The 25,261-nt window shown below is 49.8% G+C and overlaps 1 protein-coding gene across 2 annotated transcripts in view; it reads right to left on the reverse strand.

Annotated features, from left to right (window-relative positions):
* Nucleotides 1-786: 786 nt before the first annotated feature.
* The window catches only part of Syndig1 (synapse differentiation inducing 1), a 118,101-nt gene continuing 93,626 nt past the window's right edge, over nucleotides 787-25,261 (reverse strand). For both annotated transcript variants that reach the window (XM_010625608.2, XM_010625607.2), the window contains exon 4: nucleotides 787-2,347. In XM_010625608.2, coding sequence (XP_010623910.1) covers nucleotides 2,189-2,347 — 159 coding nt within the window. In that variant the 3' untranslated portion in view covers nucleotides 787-2,188. The remainder of the gene's footprint in view (nucleotides 2,348-25,261) is intronic.

The following is a 25,261-nucleotide window of genomic DNA, read 5'->3' on the forward strand; positions in this document are numbered from 1 at the left end:
ACTTGCAATGGATCAACTCAGGAGAAATGCAGAGAGGCTCATTTTATACAACCACCTATGATGGCCGCGCCCTGGGAGATTGCACTGAAAGGTGGAAAGATATAGGTAAGCTATGCATGCCTTCCCAAGGATGTCTCATTTATGCATACTTGCCCCACCAGGTGCTGTGCTCTGGGCCTAAGTGTCCTCAGCAATCCTACACAGGGGGGCTATTGACTGTCCTGCTCTAAAGTGAGGGTCAGAGAAGTGCAAGCCTGTGCCCAAGATCACACAGGTAGAAAGAGGCACACCTCGATTCAAATTCAGCTTGGTTTGGACCCGAGATCGCACTTTCTGTGGCCAGGACCTCTGGCTGTCCTGGTGTTACGGTTAGGTCGAGGTTGTCCCCAAAGCTGCACATGCTCGAAGGTGAGGCTTTAGAAAGGTGACTGGAGAATGGGGGCTCATGGCTGATTTGTGTTAGGAGGTAGGGTCTGGCCAGAAGAGGCAGTCACTGGGGCGTAGTGAAAGGGTGCATCTCCCTCCTTGTCTCCTCCTTCTGTTCTTTGCTCCCTGCCCCCATTCATGAGCAGCTTCTCTTCTGCCAGACCCCTCTGACATTCTGACTTGGAACCAGGCAATCATGCAAGGACCAAGACTTTTACAAACGTGAACCAAAATAAACCTCTATTCCATGAATGTGTGGGTATTGGGTGTTTTGTCCCCGTGATCGAGATACCTGGGATGCCTGGGCTCCTAGGTGTTCTCCATCGGATGAGGTTTTACAGTGTACTTCTGGATGACAAATGCTAGGTGGAGCTGGGATCTGATCTAGGAAGATGGCGCTAACAACTTCTGCAGTATCAAGTGTGCAAGGGTAAGGGGAGGGTAGCAGGTGGGGGACATGTTACCTATGGTCCTGGGTCAGGATAGGGATGTCTTACCTTTGCTGCACCCTGGATTCACCCAGGCTGCATCTGACCATCCCTGGGACCTCTGGGCTGGGTTGCCAGGATCCAGGCAGTTGGAAGTTTCAGATGCCAGGTGTGGACCCTATCTAGAGCCAGGGCCTCTCCATCATGAGGGGTCCAGGGTGACACCCACTAATAGGGCTCAGTGTGGGATGGAAGCAGCTAGGGAAGTCAGGATTCCCTCCTGGGACCTGGCTAGAATGGAACCCTACCACTGCTGTGCACCAGAAAGAAAAATTGCACTCACATAAGCTAAAAGATAACTTTTGTTAAATAACGAACACCGTAAAACAGCTGTGAGATGGTATTAAAATGTCTGTGGTGACTTATTTCTCAGCATTCGTCTGGTATCTGAAGCAGCATGAAGCAAGAACTGCACTTAAAAAATGACAAGAAAATAATGATTCGTTGAGTTGACAGAGTAAGGCCTGTCTTTTGTCTAGGGTTGGGTTGTCATTGTCATTGCTTAGGACCAGGTGAGTGTCATGAGGGAGGTCATGTCAGGGGCATCCTAGGTCTTCCTGGCTCCTCTTCCTCTGGTTCCCAGCACCAGTGTGGAGCCACTTTCTAGGAGCCTGGGGCGCCCATTGTGCCCACCTCCCCAAAGGCCCAAGGCTTCGAACTGCGGTGGGCAGGCGGCTGTGGAGCGACACATTCAGGGCAGCATGGAGGGCGTGAGGGGTCTGGGGACCAGTGCCACCTCTTCCTGGCTTCACATCCTTGGGGCTGTATCCTTCTGCAGATGGTGACACCTAGTCCCTGGCAACTGTTCTGTGTTCCTTGTCCCCAGGCCCATTTTCTGTTTCCTGGGAGGAAAGTCTCGTGGATGCTTAGGATGCAGAGAAGCCAGATGGCCACTGACAGCAGAGCAGATATTCCCTGCCCTCAGCCTATTGCACCTTGACCATGTTCCATAAAAATAAATGCTTTTTTTTTTTTTTTTTTTTTTTTTTTTTTTTTTTTTTTACTGTTTGTATATTGCTAATGCAATGGTGTTCAAGGCATGGCAGCTGCGCAGACAGCAAGCACGCTGTCGTCCCTCCACCTGGACTCGTCCCAGACATCCCCGTGGCCAGGGGCTTTGGAGCCCATGTGTGCAGAGCCCACGCAGTGCTGTGATAATGGAGTTAAAGGAGGAAACAAACAGGGAGTCAGGGTGGAAACTCCAGCCATCAGGTGTCGTCTGCACTGCCCGAGTTGCCCCCAGTGCCCGGTCCCTCCTGGTGCCTGCAGGAAGCTCACAGGTGGTTGTTCTTGGAGAGGTAGGCAATGAGGGCGACAGCCACACCCACATAGATGCCAGTGCCAATGGTGATGGACAGCACTGCCAGGAAGAGGGCACGCCGGGAGCTGGTGCTGGCCTGGTGGAAGTCGCCTTGAGCCACGGCCTTGTTTGTCTGCAGGTGGAGGAGAGAAAGGAAGCGCAATGAGGGGGTGAGCGAGCCAGGTGTGTGGGGTCACCCGAGCCCCCCCAACCTTAACTGACCCGGAGGAGAGGTGAAGGTGAGCCCAAGGAGACAGCACAGGGCTGAAGGCAGCTGGGTGCAGCTCAGCAGGTGAGGACAGCACTGTCATCTACGTGACACCCAGCCATCTCTAAAGGAGGCGCACACTTACCCTGCCAGTCTCTACGACAGGGACAGGTGAGGAAGGAAATATGGCTCTCGTTTCCCAGACAGAAAACTAGGCCATGAGGCTGTTCATGAGCTCCAGGATGAGTGCTGCTTGTGTGCACATGGCTGGCCCTCAGGTGGCCATGGTACCATCATCTTCTGGCTGTCCCTGCCCCTCCATAGTTTCAGTTGGTGAAACTCCTCCCTGTGTAAATCGACCCCACCTGAACACTTGAGGACTTGGGTTAATAAGAGGGCATCTCGGGGATGCGAGGTGGATGGGAATATGAAGTGGACAGGGGTTTTCCAGCTGACTCCATAGGCCCAGCCCCAGCCCATCCTTCCCACCCACCCCACAGTTGAGACGGGACATGTCACACCTGTGGCTCCCGTGTCCCAGGAGGGCAGGTGTGGCCCAGGAGAACCAGTGGATGTGTCTGTGAGAATTTGGAGGGGTGCTGGGAAGCCCGATCCCAAACCCCAGCAGCTCCCCATGGAATGTCCCACCCACTGTCATGGACCATATGTGACATCTCTGCATCTTATGGCCATAAGGGGGTCGCCATGCTGTGCACCCAGAGGGCCAGACCTGAGGTGAGGCCTGGTCCCCTAGCCCTGTCCTAACAAGATCTGGGACCCCATGATATGCCGGGAAGTGACCCTTCCAGCCTGCAGCCTCCTCCCTGACTGCTGAGTCTCCGAGGCTGGGTTCTGCCCCACTACCGCCCCAGGGTTTTGTCTGGGACCTGAGTGTGAGAGGCCTACAGCTCACATTTGCATGAAGTAGCCATTGAGAGAATGGGAAATAAGAAGCCTCAGGGGCCACAGTAAATTGGTTAATTAAGCTGAAATTATCTGGGGTTCACTTTATCCTGCAGCCTCCCAGCCCTCCTGCCTGTATAACGCAGTGTAACTGCCCTTCCTGGTGTTAACTCCAAAGAGACCCATTTCCTCTTCAGGAGTTTGGCCTTGTTGTCATCCCCTGGCTTCATCTTCCCTGGGCTGTGTTGCAGAACAGGTGGCAGGGGGAAGCCCAGCCACTGGAGCGTCCAGCCACAGAGGCTACTGGGCGGTGGGACACCTTCTGCCTCTCAGAGGCCACACCCCTCCGTGATGACTCCCGTGACCAGTTAGGGATGACTCAGGGACAGTCCTACCTGCCTAGTGCCCCTTGCCTCCTTTCTCTGCCCTGTGTATCCCTGGAGATGTCTGGGTCCCCTCCCAGGCAGACTTCATCCTCGAGTAGCTGCATCTGTGTGGGAGGTCCTGGGACCTGCCAGAGGCCTGTGGGAAGCACACACAGATGTCCAGTTGTGATTGTCCTGCCTTTGTGGGTCACGCTTGAGCCAGTCCTGGGGTTGTGACCAGATTCAGCTTTGCTCTAGAGCAGTGGCCATGTGTCTGGCAGGTCACACACAGGCTGGCCACACTCTCAGTCCTGCTCTGCCACCCCCGGACAGTGGGGCTGTGAGGACCACCTTGGTCCCACCATGCTGGATCTCAGTCTTGCAGCCTCTGGAACTGGGGGACACAGATGCTCAATGCTGAGCTCCTGGGTATCATGTCAGAGTCACTCTGAGTCTGAGCCACAGCCCACAGGCCTCCTGGGTGAGCCCTGAACTGCTGCAAAGTATTATTTCCTGAGCTTTTCATGCCAAGGGAGGAAGGCACTTCCCTGGGAAGCCAGGTCCCATAGGACAGCTGACTGAATGGGTTATTCTCTGAAATCCCATGTCAAGGCACCCTCCTCCACTCCCTTGATAGCTTCTGTTTGTGGAACACTGCTATTTCAACTCTAAGTCACAAAGTACCTCTTCCTGCCCACATATATCTGGGGAAAACAAGCCCTGTGTGATACACCTTACCTTCCCAGGAGGGCAGCCTATACTAGTGCTTTCCTGTTCCTTGTCTCTGAGAGATGATCGATACCATATCTGCACAGCAGATCCATTCTCCTGATTCTGTCTGCAGCCTGGTTGGCAGTTATCTGGGCTTGCTCTGCCTGCACGCTCTGATCCAGTGCTGCCTGGGCCCCCAGTTCCCTGGAGGGATCTTGGGAATGGCAGCCACAGGTGCTGGCGCTGAGTCCCAGACACCCTTCACACCAGAGCCTACAGTGGTTTGTGCTTCAAATGTTGCTTGTCTTAATCCCTGCTGGTCCTTTCTTTCTGTTGCGGGTTGGCTTGTTTCGGTGGTGAGCACACTGCGGTCCCACAGGAGGCATGTTCAGAAGTGTGCACGTTCTACCTCCGCCTCCCATCCCGCTGCCCTGCACCCTAGGAATTGAGCAGTCCTTCAAATCCCACTCCCACCACCACAGCAGACATGGCTGGTGGTACCTGACCTGCAGGGAGGGGGTGGCTCTGTGGCCCATCTGTCCCCACCTGGCCACCCTCAGGACATCCTCCTGTTGGCACCCACTTGGCAGGCAGGGCGAGGGTGTCTCTACACTGTGTTCTGGGAACTCGGGACCTCATGATGCACTCCACTTTTGTGCCGTGGGAGGAAAAGTGGGGTCTCCTCCTCTCTTGTGTCCCCTTGAGCCAGTTGTATTCAGGTGGCTGGCTCCATCTTCTGGAGCTCCTGTGGGCTTGGCCAGATTAGTCCCATCTTCTCCTGCCGGTCTGCTTCAGCTGTGGCTGCTGCTTTGGGCTCCATTGATTCTTCTGTTCCTTTTTGTTGTCCGCCTGCGTCATCTTGCAGCCACGGCTGGGGCCTCATTACAGGGCTGGTGTTGTGCACACCACACTACAGGGCTGCTTCTCTACAGCAAGGGTAAGCACGGCAGCTCTGCTGAGCGAGAGCCTACCTCCTCCTGCGTGGCCATGGGAGGGGAGGCTGTGGTGCCTGGAAGGGGCTCCCTTAGGCACTTGGTGCCTGGATGAGGTGGCCCTGGTCACAGTGTTCAACCCCTCAGGTCTTAGCAGCCTCTGCATGTTTACAATGCTCCTGGGCTGCATCAAGAAGTGCTGTCTGCAGAGCCCTCAGGGAGCAGAGAGGTGCTGGGTGATCCTATCCTGGCCACCCTGCTGGATGACAGCTGCAGCCACTCTGGCCATTCTGACACCTGTGTGCCTGGTGATCCCTGCACCCTCTCCAGTCGGCGCTTACTGCTCTCTGCTTGTTTGTGTTGTTTCTGGGGCATCTGCTCTGCTTCTTTTGATTCAAATTCAGTAGCTAGTGACTTTTCAGAGAAGCTCCTGAAGCTGAATCAGCACCCTGTCCCGTGAGACACCCACAGTGTTCAGCTAAGACCTGAGGGGTTGAACCTTCCTCTGGAAGGTCTTTTGGGCAGGGGTCAGGGAGCCCATGCCGCCTGGTTTCCTTGGTTAGTGAGTGGCTCCATGAAGAGGACCATGATGGACCATTGCTGCTCACAGAGAAGAGCTGTCAGTGTGAAGGGAAGAGGGAAGGAAACATCACTTCAGACCGAGGGCATTTTACACCACTGTGTGTCTGCCTGCTCCTTGGCTCATCTGATCACTGTGACCTCGGCTCCAATGCCGGGTACAGCTGGTGTAGGAGTTGGGCTCAGGCCCTCTTCAAGGCCAGTACCCCACCCCACTGCAGGTAGGCTGGGCCACTGTGGGTGTCTCACGGGACAGGGTGCTGATTCAGCTTCAGGAGCTTCTCTGAACAGTGGCTACTGCTGAAGAGGAGGAGTCCCCAGAAAGTCCCTGGACGATCTCTGTAGGCCTCAGTGCCACTTAGGATTTCCACCTGTGTTGAAGGGCAACATCCAGGTGCACGTACAGCATCAACATAGGCTTCTTCTTCACAGCTGGGTCAGAACCACTTTGAAAACGTGTGGTGAACAGGAGTCGGGTGCCCTCAGACACGAAAGCGTTCTATTTATAGTTGGGTCTCAGAGGAGTGTGTGGACCTGGACTATCCTAAGCAGCACATGACTGCAGCTGACTCTGCCCTACACCAGGCAGGGGCAACACTCAGGCTGGGCCTCGGCCCTGCTGGACCAGCCGGCAGTCATAGGAGCTGCTATAACTTGGCACTGCACTCCCCCAGAGGTCACAGGCTATAGGCATGGCCCCAGGCTGGACACCAAGAAAGAGATAGGGTCAGCAGAGCCCCCAGGAGAAAGTCAGGCCATGTGTGAACGTGGCCAGGAGTGAATGATGAAACTGAATGATTTAATTGCAGGACAAAAGCGCACAGGATCTGTGAGGAGTGAATGGTTAAAATATGGGGAAAAAGAACACAAATAATTAAACTCCGGGAAAAAGGCATACAGGCTCTGAGAACAAACAAACTGTGGGGCAAAAGCACACAGGCTCTGTGAGAATTGAATGGTTAAACAACAAGAAGTTTACATTAGTAAATGTGTTGTGTTTGACCACGTCCTTCCCCTTTCCCCAACAAAAGCTGCTTAGCCTTGAGACGGCTCCTGGCCCAAACCTCTTTTCTCCTGCCTTTTTTCTCTACACTGATATTCTAAATAAAAGCCAGAGAGTTCTCAGCATGGGGGCTTTTTTCTTTTTCCAGAGTCACCATAATAGCTGGGCACTCTGGATTGAGAGATAGCCCCTCTCCTCTAGGCCTCTCAGTAGACTCTGAGCAATCTTTTCATCCTCCATGTGCCCTCGGTCAGATACTGCAACAAGGCCGCAGGGGTGGTGTCTTGAAGGGGACACTGGATCCCCCACCTATTCTTTCTTTCTCACACCAGCCATGAGATGCCTGGCCTCATCTGCCAGCTACTTCTGACACGTGCTCCTGTGTGATGTGCTGGGCAGGCACAGGCTCACGGGCTATGGACTAAACCCTCTAAAACTAGGAATCAATGCAGACCTTTTTCTGTCAAAGGTGGCTATCAGGTGTTTGCAAGTGACAGAAAGCTAATATACAAGTCAGCCATGGAATGACAGGAATCTTGAGAAATATTTCACTGAGCACCTGAGTCTCAGTGTGTGTGATCTCAAGGAAGGGAGCCTGTGACCTGGCCCTGAAGAAAGGGACAGGCACCACATTCAGAGATCTAAATGTGCAGCAGTGGAGCTGGGTTGAGGTGGGAGAGGCAGGTTCCCAGGAAGGGCACTCTCATCTCCTCAGCAGGACCCATACACAACACAGGAGACAAAAGGATAGAAATAAGACATTCATGGGAACAACGGCACTGGCGCAGTTGTGCAAACTACATGTGTGCTGTGAGAGTGTAACAAAATAAAGCTCACGGAAAGGTAGGCCTTTGGTTAGCCATACCCCAAACTGTGTTTCTATTTTAGAAACTTAAGTATTCATCAGGAGAAATGAAGATGGGGAGGAGGCACCTAGCACAGAGCCTCCTGTACCACACTAGCAGTTTCCATACCCAAGGTCAACTTGGACACTGTCAGGAGGAATGTAGGAGTCATTAGGGAAAGAGAAAGTCTGCAAACCCCCAAGTGATGAAGTCCAGCTGCCTCAGTGGAGGCTGTGGGCTGTAGATTCAGGAAGCAGAGGTAGAGATAAGATGAGAATGGTATTTGGTGTAGGAATGGGGGCTCTGCTGCACATGGGCCCAGGGCTAGTGCTAATGAGGCCCAGTGAGCTCCCCGTGTCTTGAGGGGTCAGGCTGGCACCTGGACAAGGACTGGCTGGAAGTCCCAGCCTCCCCACTGAAGGCTCTGTGCAAGTGGCTCATCCCAGTGGTATCTGGGAGACCCAGGCTGGGCTGTGTGTCCTGCTAAGTCACTGTAAGTAGCTGTAGTCAGCCCACATCAGCTGTATGGACCTGGGCCCAGTGCCAGGCTTCCTCCTCACAGCCACCTAAAAGACTCCTTGTGAGATGCAGCCATCAGGGAAGCTGCTGGGACAGCAAGGCATTGATGACTATAGCTGGAGTATGGAAGAGTTCACTGATCAATGAACAGAACCCCCAAGAGGTGAGCTCCAAGCTAGCAATTTACAGAGGAAACAGTAAGACACTTATGCATATAAAGAAGCCCACATTACAAAACCAGTGAGATAAAAGATACAAGCCAGCAGCTCTGCTCCTGTCAGATCATTGCAAACTGAACCCTGTGTCCGGGCAGAGGAGGCAGGGTTTCACTGTGTCCTCAGGAGTGAGAGCTGGTGTGACTTCTGTCCAGATTGCAGGGCAGCCATATTCCAGATCTGGAAGTCAGCCTTGGCCAGACAGACAATTCCAGGCATATTTCCTCCCCAAGCATTTAGGAACATTTAGAATTAACCTGTCTGCAGGCCCCCACCACAGCATGTTCACATTAAGCACAAGCCACGCATCGCTTGTGATTTTCCTAGGGGGATGAGGACCAGAACAGAGCAGGAACTGCCTTGGGGATGATGGGAAAGATTATACCAGGCTGCGAAGCTGACAGGACTTTGCTGACTGAGAGGAAAAAGGAAATCTTGCAGAACCCAGGCAGAATCCTCCAGGGCCTTTGGAAATGCCAGAGCTTCTTCCCAGGTCTGTGCTGGCTTTTCACATTTATTGCAGCAAGGAGGCCAGTGTGCATATACTTGGGGCTGGAAGCCTGCCTGGCTTCTACTACTGCATCCCCTCTGAGGTGACTGTGGGGTGATGGTGCAAGTGTTCATTGCCCTCTTCCCCCACATGCACCAGATCCCTGAAAGAAAAGACAGTGGATGTCCTTTGGGCATTCCCTGAATGCTATCAACAACCAATTATTCTGTTACTGGGGCTCCCTGTGAGAATGAGAGGCACCCTTGTGGCCCTGGCACAGTGTTGATAAAATCTCATGGAACAATCTATAGCTATTTAGAAAACAACCAAAGAGAGGATGATGTTTGGGGAGATGGATCCGCCAGTGATCCTGACCTGAGCACCACACATCGTATACACCCGTAGAAGTGTCACCCCGAACAGCACACCTTGTGGCAGGAGGCAGCCTGCCTTCTTGAGATCTGCAGGTCCCTATTGTGTTGCTAAAACCATTGCTGAGTGGAAGGCTCACGGTGAGGCCACGTTGGGCTTCCCTACCCACCCTCTTGCCAGCAGGTCCCACTCAGCAGTGACCTGTTCAGGAAATGAAGAGCCTTCCATCTGGCCTGAGGGTCCCTATCTTAGGACACTGCTTGGCTGGACAATTGTGGCCCTTGGCCCACATCTTTGGGAGTCCTGGATGATGTAACCCTAAGCAATCTAAGCTCTTGTAAGATCCCGGGCTCTGGTGTCAGAGACCATCAGCCTGCGAGTTAGCTGTTAAGGAAAAGGAAAAGTGCAGATGGTGACAGGGTGTGGAGCAACCTGGAAGCATGCTTTATTCCAACTCTGGATGGGTGCTGCAGGCCAGCCTGGCTTTCGGATGTAGTTTTTTGTAGCCTTACCAAGAAAAGTGCTGTGGGTGAGAGGAGTCAGACGACCTCTACTGCAGTGTGCGTGGGGGTTCAGTTCCAGGTGTGGTTGCTTCCTGTCCCATCTCATGTTGTGACATCATGCTCCTGAGTCCCCTCCCAATGCTCCTGAGAAATTAATCACACTGTAGCTTATCTGAAGCATAAACACCTCGCCTTCCTGGCACAGTGAGAGTTTCTGTAGATTCATCTGAGAATGAGCAACATTATGTTCGAGGGTGACAGCCCTGAGATGTGTGGTCCACCGCGGTAGTGGGGCACAGAGGGCTCCTCTGTGTCTGGCTGAACTGTGTGGTGGCCCTTGCCCACCCTCGCACTGGAGACCTGAAGCACCCACCGCTTGAATCTCTCTGTGGCCCACCTGGGCTCTGGCAGACAGGAAGCTCTCTAGGGCCTTGGGCAACCAGTGCTAATTCCTCTCCCATTTCTTCCCGGGGAATTTCTGCATAAGGAAGTGGGGGAGCTGGTTGTGTTGGCAACACACTGGTGTTCACCTTCCAAACCTGGGGCCCCCTTTCCAAACCTCATCTATAGCTGGGGACCCTCCTGCTCCCATCTAAGGGCCCTAAGAACAAAGAATCAAAGGTGATTAATATCCCTGATGTGCACTGTCATGGATGAAACATTTATAGATACTGTGTAGCAGAGAGCCTCCTTCTTTTCTTTCTTAAAGGTTTTCTGAGACAGGTCTCACTAAGTAGTCCAGGCTAGCCTTGAACTTGCAGTCCTCCTGCCTCAGCCTCCTGATTGTTGGCAAAGCAGGCGTGCATCACCACATCTGAGCTCCTCTTGCATTTCTCTGCCAAGCTGCTGTCCAGGGTGATGATCTGTGCTGGGCAACTGTGAGCCTGGGTTTGGAGCGCCTGTGGAGATGCTGCTTCCAGCGTGGTAGGGGGCGCTGAGGAGTTCAGAATTCCTTCATCCTATTCTCAGTAACAATGACACTGAGTTCTCCAACAGCCTGGTGATGCTCCCTTTCTTTTTGGTAACAGAGCAGTTTGTTGCTGGCCTGAACTGAGTGATTGATAAAACGGGCTTGACACAACATTAGTCCCAGCACGGAGGGAGCTTCCTCTTGTTTAACTGCTGAAAGTTCCACCGATGGAATGCTTCATACAGGCAAAACACCTTTCGCTCAAAGGACCTCAGAACGTGGGGCTGCAGCATGATAGTCAGTGCCAGCAGCGGGCAGGGAGTTCTAACCCTAAAGCACCCACTCGGCCCCACATGGAATCCACAGACACTGCAGGGCTGGGACTCTGCACTACTATTATGCAAGCGCTCCCGTTGGTCTTTGTGCAGGCAGGACAGCAGCCAGGCGTCCCAGCTGTGGGCACATCAGCTGTCCACTGGTCTGGCACTGTGGCAGTTCAAGTCCCCAGGAGCTGCTCTTGCAACTCTGTCTACACATCTGGGCTAGTGGTGATGGTCTGCCCTACATTCCATCTCATTTGCCACATTGGAAGTAACTGAACCAATCTTTCAAATGTTACTCGCTTTTCTTTTCAAATCTTTAAAAAAAAGCTGATGTATGGTTTTGTTGATTTTTCTCTATTCTGTCCTGTTTCTGATGTCATTGATATCTTCTCTAATTTTACTTCCTTCATTTTTTACACTAATTCATTCTTATTTACCTAGTTTCCTAAATAGAAGCTGAAGTAGATTTTAGATCTTTCTTCTTGTATAAAATATGCATTTAATGCTACAGATTTTCCTATAAGCACTACTTTGACTATATCTCATGAATTCCATCATTTTAACTCCAAATGTTTTAAAGCTTTTCTTGAGGTTTATTCTTTGACACAGGGGTTAACAAGAAGTGTATTTCTAAGGTCTAAATATTTAAGAAATTTCTATGTGTTTTTCTGTTACTGATTTCTGTTTTAATTTCTTTCTTATCTACTATAGACTTTGAAATTTTAAAATTCTTTTTAATCTTTTAAGGGTTGTTTTATGATCCAGAATATGTTGTGCCCTGGTGACTGTTTCTTGGGCATTTGGGAGGAATGTGTTCTGCGCTGGATGGAATCTCCTTTGGTTGTCGAGGTCAAGGCGATGGCAGTGTTCTGAAGTCAATGCAGCTGTTCCAGTTGTGTTTTGATTCCTTTCATGCCTGTGCACCTTTTCCTATCCCTTTCCTTTCAATCTGCCCAAGTCTTATAGTTAAGGCGAGTGTTCCTGCAAACAGTGCACAGCTGGGTCTCCCAGTCTCTCCCTCTCGTCCTCTTTCTCTCCAGGTTGACAAGCTCTACCATGCCTAGAAAACTTGCATTTCAGGGATGATTCATGCAGCAGAACGACAATCCCCACCTTGCATGCTTGTTGTCTTTGTTCTGTTTCCTTTTCCCTTGTTTTCAACTGTCTCTGGTTTCTGCTGAGCATTTCATGTAATTCCATTTTATCTCCTCCATTAACTGACTTACATTTCTTTTTAAAAACATGTCATTTAGTGGTTGCCCCGGGCTCATAGTGTGTACGTAAACTCACCCGAGTGTAAGGATTGCACCCGGCTTCACAGGTCCAGCGGCGTTCCTGCAGCAGAACGCTGTCTGCTCCTCCTTGACACTTGTTGTCTCTTTTCATTTCCACACATGCACCCTGGCTAGTATTGTGTACAGTTATCTTCCAGATGAATTAAGAGTAAGACTATCTTTCACTCGTGTTTCTTCCTTTCTTTATGGAGACCCAATTTTCTACTTTGGAGCTACATAAAGATCTAGGTCTGATAAAAATATGATGAACATTTAAATCTAAAAGATTATAATAAAAGACACATTACACGACTCTAATCACTTCAAATACTTACTGAATGGTTCCTGCTACTTTCTGAAGCAGCTCTAGAGTCTCGTTTCTGGGTGTCCTTACTTGCTCTGGCATGGCTGTCTCCATGGTCGTCTTGTCTTTGGGGAGGAGTTAGAAAAGTCCCCTTGTGCCAGATCTGGTGAAAAGGTTGATGAAGACACAGCATCACGTTTTTATACGACAGAAGTTGCAGTAAGTGTTTTGAGTCAATTCAGGATATTGAGGCAATTAAGAAAAGATACCCAAGAAAGAGGACTTCCAGAACCGCTTCAGAAACTTGCAAGAAAGATGGGATAAGTGTGTTGGAGCCAAGGAGGAGGATTTTTTTTTTTTGCGGGGGGGATGCAAGGAAATGTGTCTTTTGTTGTAATAATTTAAAAATGTTTAAATGTGAAGAATATCTGTAGTACTTCTCCTGGACTCAGGTCTGCTGGCAGTGGGTTCCCTCAACTGTTCGTGTGAGACAGTGCTTCTTCCTCCTTGATGAGCAGCTCCAGGCCAGCAGGTTTGTCTGTGTGTTCTCTCACTGCCCTGCAGCATCCTTAGGTTTCTGATGTCTCCTGCCACCTCGATCCTCATCACCTGTAGATTAAGTGTCTTCCGATTCACCTCCTTCGGAGACATCTGTCTTCAAGATTTTCTCTCTGCTTTCAATTTCCTACAGTTTAAATATGATGCATCTAGGTTTTCCTGGTTGCTGTTTGTTTTGTTCTGCTCTCATTCTTCTTGATGCTCTCTCCTCTTCTCAGAACCACAGTTCAGCACCTAGGACCTCACAGTGACTTCTCTGAACAGTTCTCTTTCAGCGGTGCTGATCACATGTATGCTTTCCCTCCTACTGCCCCACCTGTCTTTGGCTTTGTGATTGGTTGCATTTCCTCTGGTCTTTTCTGTGTTTCATTCTGAGTCATCTCCTTTGACCCATCTCCAAGGTCACGGATTCTTTCCTTGGTGGCGCTGAGTTGCTCTGGGAGCCCCACAACAACATGACTCTCCACTTCTGTGAAGACTTGGGTCTGCAGCAACAAACCCCATCAATTGGTTTTTATTTCTAGCATTTCTTTTTATAGTTTTCATCTTTCTGCCGACATTACCCACATGCTCACACCATGCCTACTTTCCATGAGTCTTTAGCACAGCAACCACGGTTACCTTCAATCTCCAGATCTGTGAGAGGATCCCAACTTCTAAGTCAAGGTTGAGTTTGGTTTTTCTTTCTTTTTCTTCTTCTTCTTCTTTTTTTTTTTTTTTTTTGGTACCGGAGTTTGAACTCGGGTCCTTGTGTTTGCAAGGCAGGGGGCAGAAACACTGAGCTAAATCCTAGGCCCGAGTTTGGTTTTTCTGATCACCTGGTCCCTTCAGCCTCCTCCTGATTTTTGGAACATGTTACAAGATTTTGTTGAAGACAGACAGCTGGAGTGGGGAGTAGGGTAAGTAAGGTAAATAAGCCTTTGGTGTGAGAATTCATGTTAATGTGGTGAGGAGTTGAAACATATTTGATATTTACTGTAGTTAGGTCCTAGAAACTTCTAATTTCTCCAGTGTCCTTATTTTTGCCTCCCCTCTTGGCTTTGGGGCTTCCTGTGTCCTTTTCCACAATGAGAGGAATTTAATCCCTCAGCCTAATGGAGGTTTGCTCTCTCAAGGTAGAGCAGAGGAGGGGAAGTCCTTGGGTGAATTCTCACTCTTTGGGGCACAGAGTGGCCTTGGGGTGCACTCCAGAAAGGGATGACTTCAAAGACCTTTCTGCTTTCTCCAGAGAAGAGTTTCCCTGTCAAGAGCATGGTGAGGACCATTATTTCTGCTGCAAATGGAGAGGAAGGAAGGACACACTGGTAGAGCAGCCAAGGACTGGGACCAGTGACAAAAGGGTTAGAAAACACATGAGCAAGCAGAGTGCAAGCTTAGGTACACAGCACCTCAGCACAGCTGGGATGGCTCATTTGCAATGGACACTTTCCAAGAGAGCTTGCCAAGTCAATGCAACCAGGTGCCAGCCCACCAGCCCCAGCCTCTGCAGTGCAATGAACTTGCATAGGGTGCGGTCAATTATTCACTTAAAGGGCACTGGTGGATCTGATAAGCATCCCTGGCACTTTGCCTTTATTTATTTATATTTTTTATTAGCCCATCTTTTGGGAGTACCAGATCGAACTCAGGACTTTGCACTTGTGAGGCAGGCAGCAGCACCACTGAGCGAAATCCCTGGCCCTTTTAAATCCTAAATCAGTGGCCCTTTTATTAGCCCATCTTGCAGTGCATAGCAATCACATTCCCTGTGGGTAGTTGGTGCATGTGCACTCACGTCTCCGCTTTCTTCATCCTCTTTCCCTCTTACTCCTTCCATCTCTTGGTCCCCTTTCCATTTGAGCAAGGCCCGCCTCCCTACTTTCTCTTATCTATCTTCTGTTTCACTCTTAGGATGCCCAGTGGCCGAGCTGGAGGTGAGCAAAGGCTTCAGGGGAGTTTTTGGCTGACATATTTCTGCTGCCGCAACCCACGCATTTGCAGGATGACTCCGCCTTAGCTTCCCTTAGAGTCACTCAGAGCACTGCCTGCCGGGGCTCAGCCTTGCCAGTGTGACGCCTGCTGTACTGATTGAAGAGATGCGAGGTGCTCAGCTATGTCCTCTCTGTGTGCCTGGCTGAGCTGTCCATGGACATGATAGCTTTGGGGTAAAAGTGCTCTTTACCCTTTACTGGAATAATGCCACATGTGCATAAACTAGAAAGTATTTTGGGTCTCAGAAGTCTTGTTACTCTGAAATAGGATATTCTTTCTGGGTAAAGTAGTTCAGAAGGAGTTGTCCCATCATCATTTTCCTGGGGATCTGAGAACAGATGTGTGGTGTGCACCATTCTCCTCTGTCTTGGGAATTTAGAGAGCTGTCATGATTCCTTGTCCCCATGCCCCCTCCCCAGATGTCCTTGTGTCATCCCCCACTGCCCTGACTAGCAGAGCTGGCAGAGTGATGCTTGTAGCTCCAGGGTCATTGGCTTGTGGGAACAGCTGCTTGCTATGACAAGGTCCCAGCTGGCCCCAGGACAGATGGCCCAGGCCCTCCCATGGACACAGCCTATCTGAAGCCCCAGCTGGCTACCAGTACAGGGTCTTTAGCAGAGGGTGATGAGAGTTGCAGATGTCCCAGCCTCTGGTTCGCAAGTCACCCCAGCCTTGAGTCTTCACAGCTGAGGTCCCAGATGTCCCAGAGCAGGGTCAGACCATCTGCTGGGGAGACACCTCCCCAGCCTCCAGCCCTCAGCAGCTGTGATCGTCACACAAGGGTTGCTTCAGGCTGCTAGGTCTGGGGCTGTTTTGCAGCCATTACCAGGTTGCTGTCTTCAATAAAAACCTGAGTTTTATCAGAACACCAACAGCAGGCCTCCCATGAGATCCTGTCCCTGTACAATCAGTATAGAGGACACAAATTGTGGCCGGTACTTGGCAGGAAGTGACACAGGGTCATCCTGATGTGGGACCCACCTCCTCCTTGAGTCTCCCAGAGCAGGGCTCTGAGCTTGCCTTAGCTACCATGCCATGTTAGACTCTCAGGCCTCAGTTTCCACATTTGCACACCTGCCAATGTTCCTTGCCTCACACAGGGACTGAGCCCAGAAGGCTTGGATCTATTCCTCTCTCCCTGATTTTGCACAAGATGTCAGGCAGAGCCATGCAGCTCAGGGGCTAGGATACAGCCTGTGCTGGTTACCATCCAGGAGATGCCCCCTTCCATCAGGGGAGACTACTGTGGTCCATGGGGACACACTGTGTCTTTGCTCACTTCCTGTCTCGATATGACAGTACCTGGGCTTGGTGATTGTTGAAGAACAGAGGTGTCATGGCTCATGTCTCTGGAGGCTGGGAGGATGGAGAGCACAGTGCTGGCATCTGTGGGTGAAGCCTTGCTGTGACTTGACGTGGCAGAGGTGTCACATGGTGGGTCAGGGTGAGGGTGCCAGCTCCACTCTCTTGCTCTTCCTATAAAGCCACAGTCCATCTCAAGGCCCCTTTCATGACCTCCTCCAGCACAGTGAGCTCCTCAGTGACCAGCTCTCAACACTGTTAACATGGGACCCTGGAGACAAAATCTCCAATGAAGGGGTTTTGAGGAACAGAGTCAAACCATGGCAACAATTATGCAGTGATGACACTGGATACTTTATCCTAGGCATTCAAAATAAAAACAAACCACATGGGTATGCACAGCTTCATGTATGTGAAGGTGTGCTTGTGCATGCACGTGTGTGTGTGTGTGTGTGTGTGTGTGTGTGTGTGTGCACAGATGCCTGCTTGTCGTTGCTACATGGCTCCCTGCCAGGAGGTCTTCTGAGATCAGAAAGTGTGGATGGCAGGGGGCAGGGAGGTGTTTTCCTGCTCTTTGGCTCTGTCCAAACCTGTTTTTCCTTTCACTGTGATGCCCCTTTGGAAGGAAGTCAGTTTCTGTGCTCCTGCCCTGGCCCCTGTAAGAAGCAAGGCCTGAGGATATTTGGCTGGAGGCTGAGCTCTGCACCTGCTGCTCTTCCCCAGTCCCACACCCTTCAGGCAGTGCCTGCCACATGCAGAGTTGCTCTGTGGTCAGGTCTTGTGACCTCTGTCCTGTTTGTCTTGTTGCTTCCTAAGTGCTGGGGATGCAAAGAGGCCAGATGAACAGAGATACACTGCCCTCTGGTCCTCTTCATAGCAGAAATATGAGAGAAAGGACTTCACCATGACAGCGGCCATCAGATGCAAGGCTGAGGGTCCTGTGTCACTGCTCTGCCCTGGGAGGGATAGAGTGCACAGATATTGGGCTGGGTCTCTCTCACCCTCACTGGAGAATCCTGGGACACATGAGGAGAGGTCAGCCAGGGTTTCCCCAGAGTCAGACTCCAGGCCTGACAGACTCACTTCCCATTGCTGAAGCACCATGAAGATCCCCGCTGCAGCTGAATGCTGGAGTAGCCCACACCTCACCAGAGTCTAGGGGTTACTGCTTTGGCAGCCACTTCAAGGATGCTATGTTCTTATCCTAGAGCCTGAAACAGCTGAAGATCAAGGACAAACTTGCGGTTCCCTCTATGCCTCTGATTCATTTCTTGTTCCTGTGTCTTCAGTTTGGGATATGCTTGGCAGATGCTGAGATCACGGGGTTACAGGATGCCACACACACTTGCACAAGTACACACAAGTGCATATGCACACAAGGTGCAGGGAACGAAGGGAAAAGGTAAGAGACTCTTCCAGGAGGAAGAAAAGGTCACAATGGCTATTTTCAGGACCTAAACTACTCCATTAGCTCTATTACTCAGAGGGCATTAGCAGTCTGCACAGCAGGGAGGGGCATTTTAACACAGCACATCTTTCTCCAGCTCTGAAAGATGGGAGTAAACTCGAAAGTAATAAAACTCCCTGCGATGAGGTCTTTTTCTCCTCTGGCTTTGTGGGTGGTAGAGGGGAAGGCTAAGGAAAAGTCTGCGGGTCAGAGACCCCACAAAGAGCAGGAGAGCCAGGACAAACCCAGTGATGCTGGGGACTGGGACTCTGGGCTCCTTACTACAGAGATGCTGCAGGTCCTGCCTCAAGGCACCTGCTGCCTGGGACTGTCTCCTTAGGGCTGAGCTCCAGATGAGTCTCTTTCCCCACCTGGGTGCTTTGGGGGTAAGGAGGTAGTCACTGTGGAGCTGGGTCCTCAGGACAGTGAGCCCATGGGTGAAGGCCACATGTGACTGCGAGGGTGCAGCACCTCCTGTGACTCAGGCCTTGCAGCAGGTGCAGGGTGAGGGACAGAGGTCCTCTCAGCCCCAAAGGTGAACTTGGAGCTGGGGTCCCACCTGCTCTTCAGCTCAGTGGGGAGGGGGCCAGTCCCAGCAGGGATGAGATGTGGGCAGAGGGACATGCACTCCAAAGCACTATGCATCACTGGATGTAGTGGTCAGGATTGCGGTTCTAGCACTCTGGAAGGTTGAGGCAGGAGATGGCAAGTTTGAGCTCAGCCTAGGCAACATAGTGACTTAAGGAAGCTCTATCTCAAAATAAAAAGTAAAAGGGCTGGGATGTACTCAATGTGGAGGCTCTGCCAGGTGGGTGAGTGCAGGGAGCACAGTTTTCTGTGTGGCCATGCTGGCTGCATTCCTCAGGTGTCACTCATTCTCCCTGCATGCCCTGGAGAGAACACTGGGAATGGCACTCCTCCAAGCAAGTATTTTTCATTCCTGTGGTTGCTGCCTTACTTTATACTGACCAATTGTCAATCAGCAAACCAAAAGAGAGTATTTGTTACATCCCTTTACCAAGCTGTGCATCCAAGGTACTTGCTGATGGCTGGAGGTTCTTGTCCTGTGGCCCGAGGCCTCCAGGAACTGCACTTGGCAGTGGTTTACCCATACACAGAGGCTGTGCCTCTCCATCCAAGCTCCCCAGCAGCCCAGGTCTCTGATCTCTCTCCCTCCAAATCCCACTTGCCACCATTCACTTCCTGTCCTTTGGAGTTGGATTTAAGCTGAAAAGTCCAAGTCCCTTCTCTGCAAGCAAGGCTACAGGGCACAGAGAGCCCCAGCTGGAGAGGTTGAGGGGCCAACATAGAGTGCGTTCTGTGGTGGGTATACCAGGCATAGAGTACAGCTAGAGGCCTGAGATTGGATCACCACTGAGTCAGGTTTCTCTTCCGGAGATCACCAGAAGGTCTGCATCACACAAAGTGGGCTGCTGGGCCAACTTGGGATGTGGCCCTGTGCAAGGTGACAGATGAGGACCAGGAGAGGCCATGTGGGCGAAAGATGATGTTGTTCCTCTTGTGTGCAAGGCCCATCCCCTCCTTCCCCCAACACACAGCAGCTTTGAGGGCACCAGACAGCATTCTTGTCTTCTTGAATTTAATCCAGAAGAACTGGGAAGGCTGAGTGAGCTGCCCAGGGGCTCATGGCTTGGAGTGGATGTCCCCAGGGTGGTGCCCAAAGTCCCAGCCAAGGGGACCTGCAGGTTAGGAGCACAGCACCATGTGTCTAGGCAGGGCAGAAAAATGAAATCAAGCAGAGCAGTGATGCTCTCACATCCCAGCCCACATGCAGGGCTTCTGGGCTCTGAAACCAACATTTTCTCTGCTCTGCATCTGGGACTCATAGAACTCTCACAAGAGTCAGGAGGGAGAGTCCCAGGGAGAGATTTGGGACACAGCTGCCTTCTACCCACAGAAGTCACTTATCAGAGATACTGGCCCCTGTCCTGTGTGACTGTAATGTGTCGTCACCTGGCGATTCCTCTGTCATCACCCCTGGAATCTGCATGTTGGGCTTGCACCAGAGCAATTACTATGTGGAACCACACTCTACAGAAAGGGCCCTGAGATGTTGCTGTCTTAAACATCATCTGACCTCAACTTTTAAAAATGTTTTCCTTTTTTCTTTTCTTTCCCTCCTTTTTTCATATTGGATGGGTGATGTGCTGATGTAGCAAGGTTTGAAGGCAGCACTTCCACCCAGGGGTGTGAAAATCTGACATGTGCAGGAGGCTCTGAGTCAACTCTTGTTCTGGGGCACAGCAGGGGAAAGTGCCCTCCACCATGCTCAGCCTGCCACTCCTGCATCCCTGATTCTGTAGGGATTGCTGGCTGCTGTGGCCTCATACATGGCTGACAGCTGTTCTCTGCCAGGGCTGTGGCTTCTGTGACTTGGAATGCCCATCTTATCACGCGGTGAGCACATGGAAGCACCTGGGTGTCACTTGTGGGCCATCCTGGCAGTGCTGGCAGCCCTATGGGCACATCTCCTTAAAATGACCTGTGGTGGGTGGACAGTCACTCTCAAGCCTCATTGAGAGGATAATGTGGGCAAATTTCACATGGCTTCTGCATGATTTGGGTAGGTTTAGATGTCTGGGAAAGATTACTATGTCAGCAGCTGTGGCCATTGATCTTTACAGGTCAACTTTGTGGGATTGAGAAAGGCCCAGTGGGGCCACAGGGTTCCTCCTGGGTGAGTCTGGGGCTCGTAGAGGCCTGGGCTTGGGCACAGCATGTGGTGCCTGCCCCTTGCTCTCTAGTGAACAGCTCCTCTGCTTCCTGGCCCACAAACCCTGCCATGCCCTCCACTATGGGCTAGAGCTTTCAGTAAAGCAAACCTCCCCTCCATTAGCTACGGGCATTGGGGTATCAGTGGTGGGAATGCCAACAAGCTCAATAGCCTAAGATGCAATTTCCTGGCTAAAAGCTTTCTGGGTTGATTAGAATTCAGTGAAATACATTCCCCAAAAGCAAATGCTTCTGAGTTACTGTGGTAGGACGGACCTCTGGCCAGGCCACCTCCATTCAGGAGGCAGGGATGCCTAGGATCACACTGTCATAGTTGCATCTCTGGTACTTGTAGAGCCCCAAGGCCTGGCTGGAGGTCATCGGAGCCTGGCATGGCTGTGTGGTAACACCTGGCACCTCAGTGACTAACTAGGATATTGCTGGCCAAGTGTGTATCCCGGGACCCAGCCAGGGTGGGCTTGGCACTCACACAAATGGCATGGATCATGGCCTGAAGCCCAGGGCCACAACCCCAAAGCAGGAGCTCTTGACCTTGCCCCTCCAGGTGCTGCCACGTATGCAGAAGGCTTTAGTATTCAGAGATATAGGTGAGACAGGTGGGCAGCTCTACCTTCAGAGGTGCTATGCTTTTTGTCTGTTATGGCCCCAACAGTTCCTGTATTCAGAGGTGGGGCTTTTGGAAGGTGACTGAATCATGGCGGTGCCATACTCATTGGTAGATTAGGTGACTGGTGAGCTCAGAGCTCAGTGGGATCTTAGGAGGCTGGACGGTTGGATTAGATGGGTCACTGGGGTGTGACCTAGAAGGGTACATCTCTCTCTGGCACTCCTCTCTTCCTGCTTCCTGTGGCCAGGGTGTGAGCAGCTTTCCACCACAAAACTCTTCCATCATGACATTTGTGCTTTGGAACTGGTCAGCCATTGAGTGAATCCTCTAAAGAATGAGACTAAACAAACCTCTCCTCCTTTAAGAATTATGAGTATGGGGTATTAGGTCTCAGTGACGAGGAAAGTCACTAAGACAAGAAGCTTGCTGCACCACCTTTGAAGCTTAAACCACACCTGTTGCAGAATAGGGTCACATGTGGGGAATGTTCCTAGGGGCTACCATAAGTCCAAAGGAAGAGTGTGCAACTCAGTACAGTGTGATTTCAACTCCAGATACCAAATGCTCGAGGAACACATGGATGCTGCCCTTGCACAATCAACATGAGTGCTTTTTCTGCTTCAGCCACATGATCATAAAACCAAGACACTAATTATTGAGACAGTGCCTCATCTGCAACTAAAACAAATCCATCCAAAATGTCTCAGGGAAAAAACAACACATGATGTATTTGTTCATTTATTCACCCAAACAAGTTACAATCAGGGTTTTAGCTGCAGCATGGATTCCAAGGGGAAGAAAAAGATTAGAAATATGATTTGTCTTGGCTGCCACAGATCATTAATATTTATGAAGAATTGTGCAAATCCAGAAATTTCAAAACAGCTGTCAGACACTACAATCAGCATATTAAATATGCATATAGAGAGATAGATAGAAAGGGAGTAGGGAGAGAGAGAGAGAGAGAGAGAGAGAGAGGGAGGATAGATCACCTGTGACTTTGGTGACTTGGTGAGCACTGAGTAGCTGCTGCACCTCTGCCTGACACAAGTTCAAATCTGCCCATGTGATGAGGTGCATGGGGCTGTTCTGTCCCCCTAGCAGTGTTTTCTAACTGATTTGTCCACAGAGCTCATGTGGTTCCTGCACCTGGCTGGGCTTCTGCAGCCACTTCCATCCTTCATCAAGCTTTCGTTTACCTCTTGCCACATTAGGTTACTGAGTATTCCAAATCACCTTTCTAGGCAGAACCATCATTCCGGCCCCTCCACCCCTCAGTCTGGGGCATCCTCCCCGCCTCTTTTCCCTGATGCCAGCAGATTCATGGTTTCATCAGGCAACTTCCACCTGATTACTTGTTCTCCATGATGAGCTACATCAGCTCATGCCTAACAAATCCATTGTGGGTGGAATTTACTTTCCTGTAAAACTGAGGACACTTGAGAATAACGTGTTAAGAAAGGAAGATGGCAGAATAGTGAACAGAAGAGAAACAGCCTTTCCAGGATTTGGTGTCCAGACACTGGAATATAGCAACATGAAGAAGAGAAGAAGGAGGGAAGTGGGACCCTGGGACTTAGCAAGTATCTGAAGTGAGAACTGAAGTACATGGGGAGAGTGAGGAGAGAGGCATCAACAAAGAAGAAGGAAGTAGCAAGTGGCATTTTCTCCCTGAGCCCTGGCTTTCTGAGTGGGAAGAGCAGCTTGAATCTGCAGACACACAGTAACTACTGGTGACTTCAGAGGCCTCCATGGTGAGACACATCAGTGGAACAGAGCAGTGGATGCCCCAGACTGCAGTGGGGAGGTGAGTTATTTAGGTTCAGATATCCACTAGGAGAGGGTGATTGGCCAGTAGCCATCTTGGAGAGGGCCCAACTGAGCTCAGAACTCAGCTGCTGTGAGCTGACTCCATGAGGGTCAGGAGAAATTGAGTTCAAATCTGTAGGAGGTCAAGGAGCCAAGTTCAAGTTGGCAAGGAGACGAGTTCAAGTTGGCAGGAGGCATAGGGAGTGTTGAAGGCTGACCAAAACTGGTTCCAGCTTCACAGACAGAAAACAGTTTGAGCTTCAGAACTAAAAGTGCAGCCTTGGGAAAATTATCTACTACCCCACTGTAAATCTACCATTGGCTTGTTGGGATTAATTAACATAGATCTGGACTCTGTGTGCCTAATCTGACAGCAGAGACATACTTTGAAGTGGACAATTTCTTCTTTTTTATTCTTTCTTATTTTAGTTTTTGTTGTGTTTTTTCCTGATTGTTCTTGTTTTTATATAAGTGTGAACATTGTCTCTAGTTTTTCGTTAGTTCAGTTTTGTTTTGTTCTGTTCTTGTTTTTATTTCTTCCTTTTATCTTTTCCTCTTGTTTTCTTCTCCAGTTTCCCAAAGTTTGTGTGATCTTTCTTTGTCCTCCAGCCTTGCTTCAAATCTCTTTCTCTAATTTACCCCCTGAACGCCTTTTAAATTTTCTCCCCTGAGTGCAAAATTGTCATACTGAGGGCATATTTACTATATACAATTTTCTGGTTTGTTTTAGATTTTATTATATAACCAAATCTAGTTCATATGGTTAAAGGTGGCAAATTAATAGTTGCCACTGTTTGTCATTTTCTTTTCAGCTTTAATTGAGTTTATTGGTACATTTTAGGGATACAGTACAGTTACATTCATTGTTGGGATCTTGTACCTCTACATGACAAGTCTTGATTCTCATTTTTTCCCCTTACCCCTGCTCTCCCTCCACCCCCTCCTCCCCTCCCCATATACAAACACTTTATTTTCATCTTTTCATTGTCTCACATTTTTTTATTTTCCCTTATTTCCCTTCCCCTACCCATCCCACCTTCCCTACACCTTTAGCTCCTTTCTTCCCATTTAGTTTGTCATTTTCTAGGCTGTGTTTGACACTATTTTTATTGCTGATTGTACTACTTTAGTGAAGATGACATAATTATTGTAGTCAGTTGGTTTCCTGGTATGCTAAGACAGAGATTGCCTAAGGGTCATAAACAGCACTATAGGCCAGTGTCAAAGAACTAGGGGTTAGACCAAATAGGCAGCAATTTCTCTCCCCCAATAAAATGAAGAGCTAGGATTTTGCAACAGACTCAAAACTCAAAAGCCAGCTACAACTGGAAGACGTCTCTGAGAAGGAGTCATTTTCTAAGGATTCTAATTACTAGCAATAAAGCTACTTTCCATATGCAATTTACAAGCATCAACCCAGGAATTAAATTAAAAAATAAAAGAGAACAAGAAGATACACAAGCAAGATGCAACCCAAAACTTCCAGGTCATCAAAGGCAAACCCAGGGGCAATGGGGAGGAACAATTTGAAACTCACTAACATGGACTCTCTGAAGTGATAATATTGGAAGTAACAAAGCAGATGAATGAGGCTCTAGAAAAAATCAGAAATAGTTTCTCAGATAACTACAGAATTGGTGACCATAATGAAAGACTCTAAAGCAGACTCTTTAGTGACTCTAAAGCAGATACAGATAAAAAGTAGAACAGATTAGGAAAACAATGGAAATCATGAATACCCAACATAGGAAAGAAATAGAATCCACAAAACAGATTCAAACAGATATTCAGGAGATTAAAAATTCTGTTGAAAGTATACACACCAGAATGAGCCAGTGGGATGATAGAATATCAGATAAGAAAACAGGATTATGAGCAGTGACCACGAAAAGAAAGATTTCTTAAAAATAGTGAGGGGTCACAAAAAACTGATTCAACAGCAGGTAGATCATGCAAAGAAGAAAAACATAAAATTGATCAGAGTCATTGAAAAAGCAGGAGATAGTGCAAGTGACATAAAGAACCTGTTGACAGAAATAATGGCCAAAAACTTCCCAAGCAGGGAAAAACAATTTGACATACAGAAAAATGAAGCCTATAGAACTCCAATTAGCCATGATAAAAAAACCACCAAAACCAAAAT

This window comes from Fukomys damarensis, unplaced genomic scaffold, assembly GCF_012274545.1.
Source record: "Fukomys damarensis isolate Sample0158 unplaced genomic scaffold, DMR_v1.0_HiC HiC_scaffold_7, whole genome shotgun sequence".
Classification (NCBI taxonomy): Eukaryota; Metazoa; Chordata; class Mammalia; order Rodentia; family Bathyergidae; genus Fukomys; species Fukomys damarensis.